Genomic DNA, 17,253 nt, shown 5'->3' with positions numbered 1-17,253 from the left:
TGAAAGGAAAACACTATAAATCACAATGATCTCAAAGGACTATTGCCTGACGTTATCTCTTTGGGCTTAAAGTAATCTTATAGTAGTGCCTGTTGGAGGACTGTTTGTTTACAGGTTAATAGGTCTGAGCTGTATTGATCAGTCTTGTGCTCAGGCTATCAGCATCTGATGTTCCAGTTGCTGAGACTTGAATGCCTGTCTGGTAAACAATAGTTTATGCCTGAGGCTTGCTCATAGCAGACAGCTCTGTACATCTTATACTGGGTCTGTCCTATCCAGCAATGCTAGGGAATCCTAGAGTCATGGGACTGGAAGGGACCTTGAGAGGTCTTCTAGTCCAGTCCCCTGCAGCAATGCCTAAGCTACACCCAGTTGGTGAGAACAAAGGCAATTTTTAATAATACAAAACCTATATGCTACTAAACAGCGCTGTCTTGATATTTGTCCAGTGCACAGCACAACCGTGCTTTTATCTCACCCACAGCCTCTAGGCACTATTGCACTGCAAATAAATAATAATTTTACTATATTTATATGAATCACACTCCTATGGCTTCTGAAAATTCCCACTGAATTCTTGTTGTTTCTTGTTCCCTGCTTCACTGAAAGCTTAAAAAAAAAAAAGGGCAGGATTTAATCAAGTTAGCAGTAACTTATGTCTACACAACCCCTGGAAGCGAACTTCCCAGCCTGGATCAACAGACTCAGCTAAGCTAGTGGATCTTGCATGATCGCTCTAAAAAACATCTGTGTAGACAGCATTTTGAAGTTGTGGCTGGGGTTCCGAAGCTGGGGAGGGGGTGGCTTTCAGACAGTTCTGGACATTTTACATGTTGAAAAGATCACAACTGTATAATTTAATGGACTAAAATCTATACTGTGGGATGCCAGCAAAATTCCTCTGAGATTGAGGCCAGAGGGTGAACCCTATATCAATAAAACTAAAGCCCAATTCCCGGCAGTGAAGAGACAGGGTGTCTTCATTCTTTATTCTCCATGCAAGACAGTGGAGTTGCAGGGAGAATAAACAAACAGTCTGACCTACAGCACACAAATTCAACTCTGAGGACAGAAACCAAAAATGTTCCAGTCTCCAAAGCGAGTTTCAATTCTTGAGCTGAAAGCTTCCCCCCCAAAAGATGGTACTTGCCTGGATCGTCTTTCTTGAAGACCGCTGAAGCCAGCGAAGGATTGACTTCTAATAATCCCATTGGGACCACCTGGGGAGAATGAATGTGATCCTACTGACATGATTTCCGGGAGCTTGGAAGATATTCCTGCAAGATAATAAAAGGTTAGTGACAGTGGTAAGCTACAGACAGGTTGAAGACAGAGAGGATACTGCATTCATCAGAAGTGATAAAAGGTAAATGAATCCCACAAGGTGAATAGAGTCATGAGATGATTAGATGTTTACAAGCCTGACTCTTGATAATCTGTTTGTACTGACAGCTCAGTTTTCAGAACAATAACAGGAATGTCTGCAAAGGCATTTTCTCTATTTAATTCTCACAGAAAATACAAGGGATGGTTAGAGTTTTGCAGTTGATTTATTCACGTTACTAAGCAATGCCCTTCTCAGAACTAAACTCTAGCAACTTGCACATCTTCTGTGAATTCCAGGATAACATCTATGGACCAACCTAAGAGCAGCTTTCTTGAAAGAATTACATTCTAGATGTAAAAACACAGGCTAGAGAGAAAAATGTAGTCCATTGGTTTCAGTACAGGATTGGAAGCCAGAATCTTCTGAAGGCTAATCCTAATTCTGACACAGGCTACCCCTTTGGCCTGGGACTAGTCATTTAAACCCTCTGCCTCAGTCTCCCCATCTGTGAAATCGGAATACATAGTTACCTACATCATAGGGATTACTATGTGTTGAGAGCCCTGAAGATTAAACGGGTTAGGTATTATTACAAAGACAATGATGAGGGTTCATTGAAAAATATAAGTAGTCCTAAACCTGTCCTCTTAGCTTTCCTTATCCCAGTAACTGTTAGTGTCTTATTGCAGAGAGAGATGGGGTAGGGGGAGATAATGTGGGTGTATTGCAGGAACTCTGGGAAGGGAAGGGAATTCTCTGTGTGGTGATAGAGAGGGAAAGTGCACTGTCAATTCACCAGACTGTCTCTGCTATCTTCTGTGGCAAGAATGTGGTCTATCCCATTCAGCATCCTAAGTGAAATGAACTGGAGATTTCAGTTCATTTCCTAGTAGTATTTTTTTTAACGTGGACACCTATCTAGCACAACTGATTCTTTGGCAACCTCAGCAGAGAGGCAAGGGCTGAATGGGCAGTAGGGGAGACTGAACGGCCCTCTTACCCCTAGGCTTGCTGAACAACACTGAAGCACCAAGGCAGGGCATTGTGGTTCAGACTACGCTGTTCTTGCTGTCCGGTGGGAAGAGGACTACTCCTTGGGCTGATAATCTAGGACCTTTCACAAGCATTAAATGAACTTATTAAAAATAGGCACCGGAGATATGTAGTAGCTTTATCCTTACTGCATTTCAAATGCACTAGATGAAGAAAGTTAATTCTATTTTTGAAATGTCACAGGCATCCCAGTTATATTTTGATTAGTAACTTTAAAATGGCCAAATACTCTTTCAGATTTCATTAATCACCACTGGCGGCTTTGACTTCTCCTATACAATTTCAGAGGGAATTCTATTTAGCACGAAAAGGTGCTTCTACAAGTAGCTTTGTGAAGCTCTGCCCAAAGTATTTCCAGCCCCAGGAATGTTGTCACTATTACTAACCTGAAGATTTCTGTGTGATGCATCCAGCATTGATCTTTGTGTTTCAAAAGCCAGAACTGATTGGATTCTCATGGTTAGTCAATCCAGAGTAAATATGATCTTGGTTTTGTGATATGCTGGCCTGGTAATTGCATCAGGCTGTGACCATCTTTCATCTTTACCATAACTAGTAGATAACTGTGATCTTTGTTAAAGAGCCCTAAGAATCTCCATTAACATCTTAATGAACTTTGTGAGTCTTATTTTTTTGTAAGCAGGAACCTAGAGCGTCTGCCTTAAAATGGACTAAAAGTACTGTATTACAGAGTATACAGAACACATATTAGGTATTATAGTGGTTATAGCTTATTAGCCAAATCTTCAGATGCATGCAGGGCATATGTGAAAAGGAATTAATAGCATTTTAGTGTAATATTTTAGGAATACGACACTTGCAAAACTTTGTGCCATGCCCCCTCTCACAGGGCTTCCACAGATGCCTTCTGTACATCTGTGCCTGTGCCATAACTGCATGAAATCTTATATCAATGCCTTTTCGTTAGACCTGTAATGCTGTATTATTAAGTAGAGCAGTAACTATTAATAAGAAGAAAATTTTGATCTAATTTATGTAATGGCATAAATTTCCTCTACGTATTGTTGGAGATACTCCTGCTTGACATCAGATTAACTGAGACCAGAATCAGGCCCTACATTAGGATCCAATCCTTCAAGACACTGGGCACCTCCTGTAGTGTGCAGAGTTTCTCGGCTTCCACTTGATGATGCTTAGTACCTGGCAGGAGCACCTTACAGGATCAAACTCCCATATATGAATACAGTACAGAGTCTAAGCATTGATTAGAGTCTGAGTCAAGTAGTTTAAACCCAGCTGAGAAACAATAGAGACATAATGGGGAACAATCTGATTACAGTACTTTCGGGTATCATGCTGCAAGTTTAAGATGTTCTCTCTATTTTCTCAAATGACTTTAAACTGGCTAATCTGTGTGCTGCATGCTGCAATTTGTATTGCTTTAAAAACAGATCCAAATCAGTAATAATTGTTCAGTGTTTGCCTGATTTGACACGATGATTAGTGCATCTCCAGACAGACTCTAGAGATGGTGTGAAGGTAAAAGCTAAACAGCTCTGACAGTCAGCTGGGTTCAACTGCAGTAACATTTATACAGATCATCAAACATTCCTCAAAAAATAAGCAAAACAAAAACAAACAAAGTTTGGTATTAGTTATGAGGACCTGGGCAATATCTGATGAGGTACTGCAAATTCAAAACTCTACTCAAAATGCTAACACACACTACAACAATTATCTATTCCATCAGGTCCCTATTAGCCACAAAAGAGTAAAAACCTTAGTGTGACAATGTGCTGATTTAATAAATATTTATCAGTCTAAAGGAAAATATTTCCTGAATGTTTGTGTATAATAGATACACACACAAATATTTTCAGTTGTCATCAGTAAAAAGGAAATCAAAGATTTTTAAAAGGTCATTTTCCACCTAACTTTTTTTGTTAAAAACATTTTGACCAACTTTACTCTTCATATTTCATGCCGATTTATTAGCTGTGAATCTGCTCGTGAAATCCACATGACATGTGGAACAAATACAATTGATGTTTACATTAAGACCTGTCTACATCTACTTTTGCGTTGTCTTTGTATGAAATGGAAAGAATCCAACTCACCTCTCAGATCTGGCAGTTAGAAAGAAAACATCTTTTTATTTTTGAACTGAGCAAATTAAAAATGGGAGTAACAGAGACAACAAACAGACCCCCCCCACAATGCCATGAATTGAGTCACTTTTCAGAATAAAATAGCATTTTACAATGAGTCTGTTAATATAGGCTGAAAATATACCAGTCATTTGATAGGATTTGACTCCTAATTTTATAACTTGTAATTATTTCTGTGTTGGGAGGGTGGGGGGAGAAATTCCTCTCTTCTGCAGAGCTTCCAATACTGCCCATGAGCTGGGACTGTCAGAGGAATAGTCTCTCTTTGAATAATTTTAAATCTTGCTTTAATAATTTTAAATCTGCATAATCCAGTTAGACTTCAGAGTTGTACTTTTATAAATTGCAAACACTATCTATACTTCAGATTTAAGCTGATTTCACTGAAGCCTAAATATTTTCGATTGGCCCTACAGACTCACACATATTCTCTCCAGCAGCAGTCATTTAGTTTAGATTTGCTTAGACAATTATGGTGTATAGGTTACATATTGATTGATTACTTGTAATATTTAGAATTAACAAGTGTATTTCAGGTAATGGGTGTTTACATAGTTGTATATTACTTTTTATTTTCCCTAAATGTTTTAAATAATTTATTAACATATATTTAACAGGCAGTCTTTGAAAGATACCATCCCTGAATTTCATAAGACAGCCATATGTTAGCTAAATACAAATAACATATTAATAAAAGGTGTGAACAAGAGAGAACCACAAAAGATACAGTTTCACAGTCCTGCTAATGATATCAGTATTGGGATCTCTATTGAAGGGAAACCTTTTGTGTTTTGATCAATCATCTTTTGGTGTCGACTGCAGTAGGTGTAAGTATAACTTATTTTAAGTCAATGGGAGTTTTGCCTCTGACTTAAACAAAAGCCAGAGTAGGTCCGAGGAAAGTTCAGGGGTTGCTGAATGGAGCATGGGAAATCTTAGCAACAGGGGAAAATAACTGAAAACAAAAACATCCAAGGACTTGAGAATTAATTAACAATTAGGATGCCCTACATTCTCTACTTAGAGAAAAAATGAATTCCTAGCCAGTAAATCCTGACTTCCCTTTTTGGTGTATGTAAATTGAACTTGATCCTGTAAGAGAAGCATCTTGTATGTTCATTAATATACCGTAATTATCATAAGGCCAAATCTTCAAGAGTTTACTCAGGCAAATCTATTGACTTCAGTGGGATCCCATGACGATTAAAATTAGTGAAAAGGTTTTTGTTTGTTCTCTGTGATGACTGAATTCCAAATGTAATAGTTACCTGATGTACTTTACAAGTGGGATGTTTTCCCCTCTCTTAATATAAAGTGTATTTTGAAAATAAAATTAGATCAAAATACAATTAAGGTTTAAGAGTTCCGTATTAGTTCTAAATCAATTAATGCTCTTATATTTCAAGACGTGGTGTTGATGGATCACTGGTATTTGATTTTAAAATGATCTACTTAAAGCAAATATAAATATACACTATAGATTAGCATAATTTAATACACTTAGTATTGCCTACACTAGTTGTACATTAGCACAGTCTCAACATAAGAAGAAATGTGAACAGATTCCCCCCCCCACACACACTTCTCAGTGACAGCTGATAGCAAGAAACTGCGGATAATTGACAATGTCTCTGTCCCTGGGGAAATAAAAGCTCCATCTCGCCTTCCATTATAGAAACAGTGGTGAAGCAGCTGGGTCTAAGCTAATTAAAAAGGAAGGTATTGGAGGGAATAGTCTTTCTACAGAAGGACTCCTTTTCAACCAGTATGAGTATGGACTTAGTTCTCTATAATACCAGAATATTTGATAACCAGTGTTTACTTAGACCTGAGCTGAGAGTGGTAAATATACTCACAAACGTGTTTGCTAAATCTGACTGATGATACACTAGTGGTTGTACACTTGTACCCTTTTTGTTTGTTTTTCCCCTGAACAACTCAGGTAACTGCATTTTGTTCACCTACATTTTTGTGGAGGACCTATTGTGGGTATACATGTGCAAGTGACCATATAAACAGGCAAATAACTATCTTGGCACTGGGAAGGCTCCCCCAGCCACCTGATATATACTGACTTCCAGGGCGGGTGCAAGGATGTTTCGCACCCTAGGCGAAACTTCCACCCTGCGCACTGTCCCCCCCCCCCCCCCCGGCCGAGCCCTGTGGAAGCTCTCCGCTCCCCCTCCACTCTAAGGTGCCCCCCCCGCGGCAGCTCCCCACCCCTCCTCCGCCCTGAGGCACTCCCCATGCAGCAGCTCCCCCCCTCCGCCCTGAGGCACTCCCCCCCACGGCAGCTCCCCCCGGCCCGGGGAGCCATGCGGCAGCTCCCCGCCCCAGCTCACCTCTGCTCCACCTCCTCCCTGAGCATGCCGTTGCCGCTCCACTTCTCCTGCCTCCGAGGCTTGCGGCGCCAATCAGCTGTTTGGCGCTGCAAGCCTGGGAGGGAGAGAAACAGAGTGGGGTGGCGTGCTCAGGGGAGGAGGCGGAGCAGAGGTGAGCTGGGGCGGGGAGCTGTTCCCCTGTGTGCTGCGCCCCCCCTTGCTGCAGGAGGCCCTCCCCGCACCCCGCTGCCCCAGCTCCCTCCGCCTAAATGCTGACGACGACCAGGGCGGCCAAAGATCTGTCCGCCGCGGTTGCCACCGAAGGACCCGAAATGTCACTCCCCAATGCTAGTGCCCTAGGCGACCACCTAGGTCGCCTAATGGGTTGCACTGGCCCTGGTGCCTTCCTGTGTTTTGGAGTTAGAATAATCGAGGCAGAAAGACCATAAATAGGACAGTGAGAAAATCTGTGATTTTCAAACAGACTACGTCAATACAAATAAGTGATTATTTAGTAGCAGCAGCAGCAGCAGCGAGTAGGACAAGTTAAAAGAGAGAGGAGATAGCGGGGCTCAGACAGCAGCAGACTCCCTTGCCTGGAGATACATGATCCAGCCCCAGAATTTAGAGTGAGGTGTCTACACTGAGGCCAGATATGAAGGCAGGTGGAATCTGCACCCAGGGCCAATGACTGTATAGAACCATCTTTACACAAGGCCACGTGTATGGTCCTGCAAACAGATGCAGCTACCGATGCAGCTTCGGAAAGGTTGCTGACAGGAACGCAGACCATTGGCCTTGTGTCCATCATCAGGAAAAGTCAGGGCCAGCAGTAGCAGTGCCAGTCAGGAAGGCACACCAACAAGCACAACAATTATCAAGTGTGAACATAAGAGAAAACTGCATGTAGATCCCTCTAGACTGCCACATACATCTGGCTTGTATCTTTTTCTCTGCCGCGGCAGGGGAGGAGCTCGGCTATTTTTAAATCTGAGGTTCACACAAGTAGCCAAATACAGTACTCCTGTGCCAAGGAAGACAGAAAGGTCCCAAGGGGATGCTGACGTCTAACAAAGTCATATCTGAGGGTAGAATTTGGCCTCGGAGTAGAATTTAGCCCTGTGAGTTTATCCCCTTTACTAAAGATATACTGCGTACTAGACCCTATCCAAGTCTCACTGAAATCAGTGGGCATCTTCCCGTTAATTTCAATGGCAGTTGGACCAGGCTGATACTGTGCTTTCCACGGCTGAAGTGATTTGTGTATTTGGAGTCTTGGCTTATTCACCAAGGATTCTTTCAGACTCTGGCTGTTTTGGGATAACTGATTTATTTGGAGTGGATCCTTTAACATCTCTCTGTGTTATGTCAATGGAAAGTTTACTTGTCCCTTTGTGAAAGAGATGATCATTTTAACCATTTGTGACATTGCTAGTTAGTCAACGGTTACTTCAATAGGGGTGTAAAGGGGCACACACCACCAGTGCTCCCTACTGGTTAGGCAGAGGTGTGGCAGTTTGTCTCCCTCCCAGAACTGTAACTGGAAAGGGGGGGGTGATGTCAATCTTGTGGGGTCTGTCTCTTCTTTGGTGGCTCAGCCCTCTGGCTGGATCACACATTCCAGTCCAGGCTTTTCAGCGTATACCAAAAGAAAGTCCAGTCACAGAGAAGTCTTTCAGCATCCTCACAAGCTTCAGGGCTTCCACCTTAGTTCACCTTAGAACTTGAGGTCTGGGCCTTTGAACATTCAGGGCCTTCCCCAGCTAGATTCTCCACTGAGGTAAAGGCTTCTATTGTCCCATTTGTGGGAGTTGGTCGGGGAGTCTACACTCACGCTTTCCACTGGGCGCCAATCCAAGGTGCAATGGTGGACAGCTAAGTCCTGCACCTTGGGGTGCTAAGCAGCTGCTTCTCTGGATCCCTTTCTACTTAAGTATCCTCCCCCCCCCTAAATTAAAGAACCACAAATAAAGTTTCTGACTTTCACAATCAGTCACCAATCTCTCCTTTGCAGGCTTTATCAGGACTCTGTGTTGCCAGGTATCAGGCAATGAGAGCTCCTCAGCACTACTTCCCAGAGCTCAGAGCAGAGATCTACCCCCTTCCACCACCTGCTTCCTTCTGAGCTGCCATGCTTCCCTTTTTAAATGCCACCTCCAGCGTGTGTAGGCTTTACAGGTGCAGTAGCTCAGGACCACCTGAGCCCAGAACCGTTCCTTAACCCCTTGTTCACCAGTGTGGGGTTTGTATGCCCTATCACAAGGGATTAAAAGGCAGTCACTTCCAGACTTCTCTTGTGAACAAATATTGTATGCCAAGGGCCTTATCGTAGGTAAAATAAATGAACAGACACACCATTCTCCCATGGCTGGAACTTCCTTGCAAAAAAATGTTTTGTATAAAAAAGGGGAGTGGGGGAGGAAGATACCATTAGAAAGGAAAACGAACACCAATCACTTTCTTCAAACATATAGTTATTGTAACTAAAACTAGAGGCGGTTCATTGGCCCAGCACCGGAGCGGCGGTTTGCCTCCCGTGCCTTGTGGTAGGCGTTCTGCAGCTCCTCCACTTTGACCCTGCACTGCAGTGTGTCCCGCTCATGGCCCCTTTCTGACACGCATTGTGAAATCTGTCCATATGTATCATAATTCCTATGGCAGGAGCGCAGTTGGGACTGAACAGCCTCCTCTCCCCAAATGCTGATGTGGTCCAGCAGCTCGGCATTGCTCCAAGCAGGGGATTGCCTGGGTGCATGGAGCAGGCATGGCCACCTGGAAAGATGCACTGAGACCACTTCACACATCACCAAGCAAACAGGAAGGGGATTTTCAAAATTCCAAAGGAATTTAAGGGGTGAGGCTCACAGTTGGTCACCTGCGGGCAGGGTGGTAGAGTTCAAACCGATGATCAGAAAGGGGAGAACATGCATTGTGGGACACCTCCCGGAGGCCAATCACAGCACTGTAATCGACCAGGATGTCTACACTGGCACCGTGGTGCTGTATCCCCGGGGCAGAAAGTTGCATGCCTCTCGTTGGGCTTTTTTTTTTTTTTTTACAGCGCTGCAACTGTGCAGTTTCTGTGCACTAAGTGGCTTGGCAGTGTACACACCTCGGGAGTTACAACGCAGAAAGCTGCTTTACGGCGCAGAAACTTGCCAGTGTAGACAGGGCCTGAGAATGGTCTTCCAGCCACTTGTGCATCCAACTTATAGTAGGTTCATATAGGCTATATTTCTCTAGTTTGTTTATGAGAAGGCCACATGAGACAGTTTCAAAAGTCATATCTCGAGTTCAGTAAGGCATCTATTGCTTCCCTCCTATCCACAAACCTTGTTACCCTGTCAAAGAGGGATATTAGGTTGGTTTGACATGATTTGCGCTTGACAAATCCATGCTGACTGTATCTTCTAGGTGATTATACATTGATGGTTTGACTATTTGCTCCATTATCCTTTTCAGGTACTGAAGTTAAGATGAGTGGTCTATAATTCCCTGGATTGTCTTTATTCCACTTTTTATAGATAGGTACTATATTTACCCTTTTCTAGTCCTCAGGTTTCTCTTCCGTCTTTCTCCATGAGTTCTCAAATACAAATCACTAATGGCCCATTCCTTTTCAGCCCGTTCCTTAAGTATTCTAGGATGTGTTTCATCAGGCCCTGCTGACTTGAAGACATCTAGCTTGTCTAAGTAATTCTTAACTTGTTTTTTCTTCGTTTTACCCTTAGAGCCTACCTCATTTACATTGATTTGCACTATGTTAATCGTCCAATCACGACTAACTTTTTTGGTGAAAACTAAAACAAAAAAAGGCATTTAACACTTTTGTCATTGCTGCATTTTCTGTTATTGCCTTTCCCTCATTTAGTAATGGCCTATCCTCTCTCTCTGGTCTTCCTCTTGATTCTCATATTTATCAAATGCTTTCTTGTAACCCTTCATATCCCTAGTTTAATCCCATTTTGTGGCTTGGTCTTTCTAAATTTGTCCCTACACACTTCTGTTGCTTTTTTATATTCATCCTTTGTAATCTGACCTAATTTCCACTTGTCTGACTGAATTTCAAATCATTGCAGAGCTCCTAGTTAAGCCAGCATGGCCTCTTACCATACTTCCTGTCTTTTCTTCACATCAGTATAGTTTGCTCTTGTGCCCTTAGTAATGTCTCCTTGAAAAACTGCCAAGGCTCCTGAACTCTTCTTTTTTCCCCTTAGACTTGCTTCTCACAGGATCTTACCTACCAATCCAGAGTTTGCTAAAGTCTGCCTTCTTCAAGTCTGGTGTCTTTATTCTGTTTTCTTCCTTAGAATCATGAACTCTTTATCATTTCATGATCACTTTCTCCCAAGCTGCCTTCTACCTTCAGAGTCTCAACAAATTTCTCCCTGTTTATCAGAATCAAATCCAGAATAGCCTCTCCCCTACTTGTTTTCTTCACCTTCTGTAATAAAAAGCAGTCTCTAATACATTCCAAGAACTTGTTGGATAATCTGTGCCTTGCAGTATTATTTTCCCAACAGATGTCTGGGTAGTTGAAGTCCTGCATCACCACCACCAAGTCCTGTGTTTTGGATGATTTTGTTAGTTGTTTAAGAAGATCCTCATCCACCTCTTCTTCTAGGTTAAGTGGTCTATAATAGAACACTACCATGACATCACTGTTGTTTTTTACCCCTTTCATCCTTACCCAGAGACTTTCAACAGGTCTGCTTCCCACTTCTATCTGCTCAACCTCAGTGCAGGTGTATACATCTTTCATATGTAAGGCAACACCTCCTCCCTTTTTCCCCTGCCTTTCCTTCTTGAACAAGCTGTACCCTTCTATACCAATATTCCAGTCATGTGAATTATCCCAGCAAGTTTTTGTGATGCCAATTATGTTATAATTGTGATTATTCACTAGTATTTCTAGTTCTTCCTGTTTATTCCCCCTACTTCTTGCATTAGAACATAAGAACGGCCATACCGATATTTGTTAGATTTCCCATCCATGTTCCCTGTTGTCTCTTCTTTGTCCATGCTGTGATTTCCTATGTTCCCGCAAATTCCAACCCTTCACCCAGGTGTCCATGCTTTGGATTTAACTATGGAAATTTGTCTCTTGCCCCTGTCGAACCTAGTTTAAAGTCTGCTCCTATTCCTATTCTATTCCATATGGGTTTTTGTGCTGCACTCATTACTGTAGTATCTGAGTGCCTTCCAGAAGTGCATTAAGCAAAATGACTAACATTGGTCACATGTTGTTTGTTCTTTCATTCTCTCCCTAGAGGGGGAAGTGTGTCTAGTGGTGTGTCTTGTTGAGATAAGTTGTTTTAAAATATACATGTTGCAATGTGTTTATATTGCAGAAGGCAAGGTCAAATACATGTGCCTTGCACTTGAAGTGGAAGGTGTTAAGGTTTGTGATGGTCCTTGTGATTGGGTTGCTATTCTCTTCTGCTGGGTAACAGGCATGTGAGCACCATCTGACGAATCATACTTGGCTGCCAGAACAAAATCATTCACACTTGTTCCATCCGAATAAAAGCAATGAGATATTCCTAAATAACTGCAGATATATATTAAGCAGCACGCATCCCAGGACTATATCTACTGGTGCATGGCTGGTAGGAGCTGTGAGATAATGTTAACTTGAGTATGCAGAAAAACAGTTAGGTGAGCTCATATAGTTTCAGCAATATTGCTGTGGAAAACCAACATTATAGAGATTGAACTGTAAATAAGAGAGTTCATTCCTTCTGACTGTTGCTGCTGGATCATGATTGTGGGGGTGGAGGGAAGGAGGTTGTTGCTTCCTCACCCCTGTTGTCTCCAACAACAATAGGTGTTTGAAGGAAGGCTGCTAAAAACCTTCTCTCATCTCCAGCAGAAACAAAATTGCTAGGCTACTTTGTATCAGCCAACTCTGCCTTTCCTTACTGACATACGGAACATCTTTTCAGAGAGAGCTTTATTCATCATCCAGGGGGCTCTGAGTCTCATTTCTCATTACACTGAAGACATTAGTATTTGGGGTGATTTACCTGAAGACTTGTGTTCCTTTTTCAATTTAAATCGTCTCCATGTTAGAAGTGTTTATGATGATATTTTTAAAAAATATTTTTGGTGGACTCCTGTTTTTCAGACTAAACATCAGAGGAGAGGTCCTTAGAGAACTCACCTTACTTATTTGCACACAAAGCACAAATAAGTGAAAAATTTTATTTTAATAATCCAAGTTAATAGCAATATGGTAAAGTAATTTGGGTTTAACAATATGAGGGGAGGGGTGTCGGATTCTTACACTCGCTAGTTTTATGCTGCTGTAACTCCACTGACTGCAGTAGAACTAGGTCTGACTTACACCTGAGAGCAGAACCGGTGCTAGGATTTTAACCTGACAATATCCCCTTCAAATTATGATAAAATATACCTTTGGGGCTAAAACCTGCTTGCCTTGCTAACATGCAACTCTGACTGATGTCAAGCAAGACAAGCAGCATTTGTCCCCGTTTTTGTGTAGTACCATTATTAATTCATTCCCTGTGGTTCTCTCCATTGTTTTATTCACTCCTTGTATTGGAGTGCTTAATACATGCCTGCTCTCTTTGGCATTGTAGCATAAACTGCCCTTTCCCCTGCTTGCTTTGCCCGCAAAGAAATACTGGCAGCATTTTTTCCCCTGTGTGTTCCTTAACCTTCGTTTAATGTGCACAAAACGGAGTTATTTGGCTGTAACTAGGCAAGGAAAAATGATTTTCTATAGGTACTCAGTGGCTTCCACATGACAGTTGGGTTCATAGTAACTGCTCCTTTTTTTTTTGGCTTCTACATTTGTTTTACATTGGCATCTGGACTCCACGTATGTAATCCAGTCACTGATGTGTTTGATTCTGTTCCATTACACCATCATAAATACAGGGTAATCCCACTGGATTTATACTGATATAAACAAGCAAAATTTGGTCCATTGGGGCTGTAGGAGTGTAATTGAGAGAGCAAGATGTGGCATCTGATTGGATTGGATTTTCATCTTAATTTGTTTTGGTTTCTTTAAATACATTTGTATAAATTTGCCAAATTCTTTTGTTTGTTAGTTATTATCTTTCATATAAGATCAAGCTTTTTTAGATATAATTGAATAATGATTTCTACGTATATCTTAAATGAGGCTGTACTGATCATGGATTGATCTTTGTCAGTTACAGAATCTGTAAAGTGCTTTTTAAAATGGAAAAAAAAATCTACTCCAAGTGCCAGTGTTAGTACCTTAGGTAGGTAAATGGATAGACTAATGCTAATAAAGAACAAACCTAAAAACCGTGCCAAGAACTACTAATTTGGGCTCAAAGTCCACCCATCATTGAATCCACACAAGACTACTGACGTAGGCGCAGAATGGTGACTTTAATAGTGTTGCACTGTAACAAACAGGGCAGAATTTGTTCCAGTATGTATAGTGAACCCATGTTTGAGGGGCCAAACTAATGAATGGTACTTGAAGGAATTACCTGACTCACCCCACAAACAAGCACTATTACAATTGGATGCATTATATGGAATTTCAACTTCAGCTGACTAGACAACAGGGACGGATGGTTGGATCTACTGTCACAAATTCTATATGCCAGAAAAAAGTCTGTTCTATAACAGGTTGCAAAGGCTGACATTACTGATGATCCTAGTGAATAAACAGTTGGTGCAGGTAATGTTCTTTACTGATCAAAAGTATCAAGCAATAGACAGAAGAGTTAATTATGGAAACAACTGGCCAATCAGCTCTGATGTAGGCACAATTCCAATGGAAGTCTGCATCCATGGTGATGTTACACAGTAACTGTAAATTACATACCAAGCATTAAGTGGTAAAGTAGTGCAACTTTCACAGATTCAGTGGCTGTATAAAACAAAGGTGTCATTTGCATAGGGAGGGAATAGAAGGGAAGATGTTGACAGGAAGAGCAAACTAACAAGAAGCCGATTTAAGATAAAGTGGTCCTTGGGAGAGCAGCTTTGTTCTTCCTGCCTGTTGGTGATAGTTCTGCTCTCTAACCCCCTCATTCATGGGTGTCAATGGCAGTGTACTGATATGGGGTCACGGTGACCACAGTTGTTTGAGTGTGAGAAAGTAATCAGATGCAGAATAGCCAAGCTACCTACTGTAGTGCTCTGGCAACAGAAATGTATTAGTCCTCTTCCATCCAGACTAAACAAACTGCATTCGTACTCAGTATACATTTCAGCAATGTGTAAGTAAGATAAAGTAGAGAAATTAAATAGGCTCATCACTGAACAGAGCATAAAATATTTTCAAGGCCTTTCAGTCAGTAAAGTGATAAAGACTCTGAATGGCTACTCTGTAAAAAGTAAATGATGAGAGATTAATTAAAAAGCATCAACCATTTAATATGGTAATTCTGTTTCACTGGGTGAATCAATGATACGTTACTTCTTACTTTGTTGTTAAAGGCACATTGTCAGGTGTGTTAGGAGAACATATTATACTTAACTCTTATACAGTGCTTTTCATTAGTAGATCTACAAGCACTTCACAATCTTCAATGAGTTTATCCTCGCCATACCCCTGTGAAGTAGGGAAGAATTATTGCTGTTTTACAGAGGGGAAACTGAGGCACAGAGAGGCAAAGTGACTTACCCAAGGTCACACAGAAAGTCGGTGATAGAACTGGGAACTGAACCCAAGTCCTAGGCTAGTGCCATAACCACTGGATCAGGCTTCCTTTATAACATACCCTATAGCTATTTATTCTTGTACCAAATATGAATATTACAACAAAGTATTTGTTTTGATCTTTCCAACACTTAACAAAATTTGTCCATTTCAAAAGCACCTACATAAAAACACACTAGAGCTGGGTGTTGTTTACTTCCATAGCACCTATATGTTGGTTTATTCATCTTTAGGCTACAGGATAAGTGCCTAGGAAACTTTATCTATGATGTGTAACCATACAGGTAAACACTGAATTCTAATAATGTACATGCATGGTGGGGAGGAGTTCAGGTTGTGTGTTCAAATTTAACTTTTTCACGTCTTGGCTTCTGAGAATTTAAATCAATAACCTGAATGTTACATTAGAGGAGTTTTTGGGTTTTAGTACAGATATATAAACATTAGGATTTGTCTTTAAAATCCCACTGGTGGTTATTAGTCACATGGACGACTTTATTTTAACCATTAAATCCTGAAACATGTAGGAGGCAGTAGTGTAATAATGACCTCAGCACTAAGGTGCATACCTGACCTCCCAGACATCTGCCAACAAGCCCTGTTAGCATGCAGACCTCAGCCAAAGTCTTACAAAATGTCATAGAGGTGACATCAGGAGAATATTAAAGAAATCCAAGTGTCCTATGGAAATTAGTTTGAAATCTTGTAGAACTGTACAGAAAATGATCTCCATCTCCTTTCTCCAGGTTTTCTGAACCATCTATAGAATTCTGTAGTAGGGATATAATTCTCTATCAAATTCTGAGGGATGGTTAAAAAAAACACTATACAAAAGTTATTTTCTATTAAATTCTATAGGTCTTTTCCATAAAGGCCTTTCCTTCACCCCAGTTCTGCTCTTGGGGCAAACAGGAGGGAGTTAGTTAAGAAAAGACAAAATCAATTCCTCCCACTCCCCCACCAAAATTCATTATCAGACTTGCACTTAAATTTTCTGTGTTTCAGTAACACAAGTGCATTGGTGTAAGATATTTTGGCCCTTTGGTCTATCTGCCTTTGTATTTTCTTCTACTTACATATGGCACGTGGACAGATAATCTTGTGAACACGATTTAGTTCTTGCTGTGGTAATTACAGTCAGACCTAGTAAATCCAAATCAGCTAACTATTTGTAAGGCAGATTTAAAAAAACGACCCCCCTCAGGTTAAGAAGCCAATAGTACACTTTGTACATGCTACAAGATTAGTTACTACCAGGGGTTCTGGAACAATTTTGTATAGTGGGGTTGCTAAGAGCCATTGAACCAACTGCAAACCCTGTATATAATGGAATCCATTTCAAGCCGGGGGTGTGGCAGCACCCCCAGTTCTAGCACCTATGGTTACTACTAGAATTTTTGAGATAGAAACTTGTGGATAAACCAGGCATGAATTAATCGGATCTCACCGCATTCATTATTATTGAATTGCAAGGTATTTATCTGAATAACTTTCCCTTGCATAAATTAAGGCTGCATGAATTTATAACACTATTTTCTCACATTCTGTCATTAAAACATTCACTGTGACTCAAACCTCCCTTACTGCAATTTAAGCCCATTGCTACTTATCCTATCCTCAGAGGTTAATGAGAACAATTTACCTCCCTTCTCCTTGTAACAACCTTTTAGGTACTTGAAAACTGTTACCATGTCCCCTCTCAATCTTCTCCAGACTAAACAAACCCAATTCTTTCAAATCTTTCTTCAT

The 17,253-nt window shown here is 41.2% G+C and overlaps 1 protein-coding gene and 1 long non-coding RNA gene across 3 annotated transcripts in view; one reads left to right on the top strand and one right to left on the bottom strand.

Moving 5' to 3' along the window:
* Window positions 1-17,253, top strand: part of LOC123365349 — a 94,327-nt gene that overhangs the window by 36,214 nt on the left and 40,860 nt on the right. The window lies entirely within an intron of this gene.
* The window catches only part of RIPOR2 (RHO family interacting cell polarization regulator 2), a 70,749-nt gene that overhangs the window by 45,956 nt on the left and 7,540 nt on the right, over window positions 1-17,253 (bottom strand). For both annotated transcript variants that reach the window (XM_045008113.1, XM_045008114.1), the window contains exon 2: window positions 1,151-1,277. In XM_045008113.1, the coding sequence (XP_044864048.1) occupies window positions 1,151-1,251 (101 nt within the window). In that variant the 5' untranslated portion in view covers window positions 1,252-1,277. The remainder of the gene's footprint in view (window positions 1-1,150; window positions 1,278-17,253) is intronic.

This window comes from Mauremys mutica, chromosome 2, assembly GCF_020497125.1.
Source record: "Mauremys mutica isolate MM-2020 ecotype Southern chromosome 2, ASM2049712v1, whole genome shotgun sequence".
NCBI lineage: Eukaryota > Metazoa > Chordata > Testudines > Geoemydidae > Mauremys > Mauremys mutica.
This window is presented reverse-complemented; position numbering and strand designations above follow the sequence as displayed.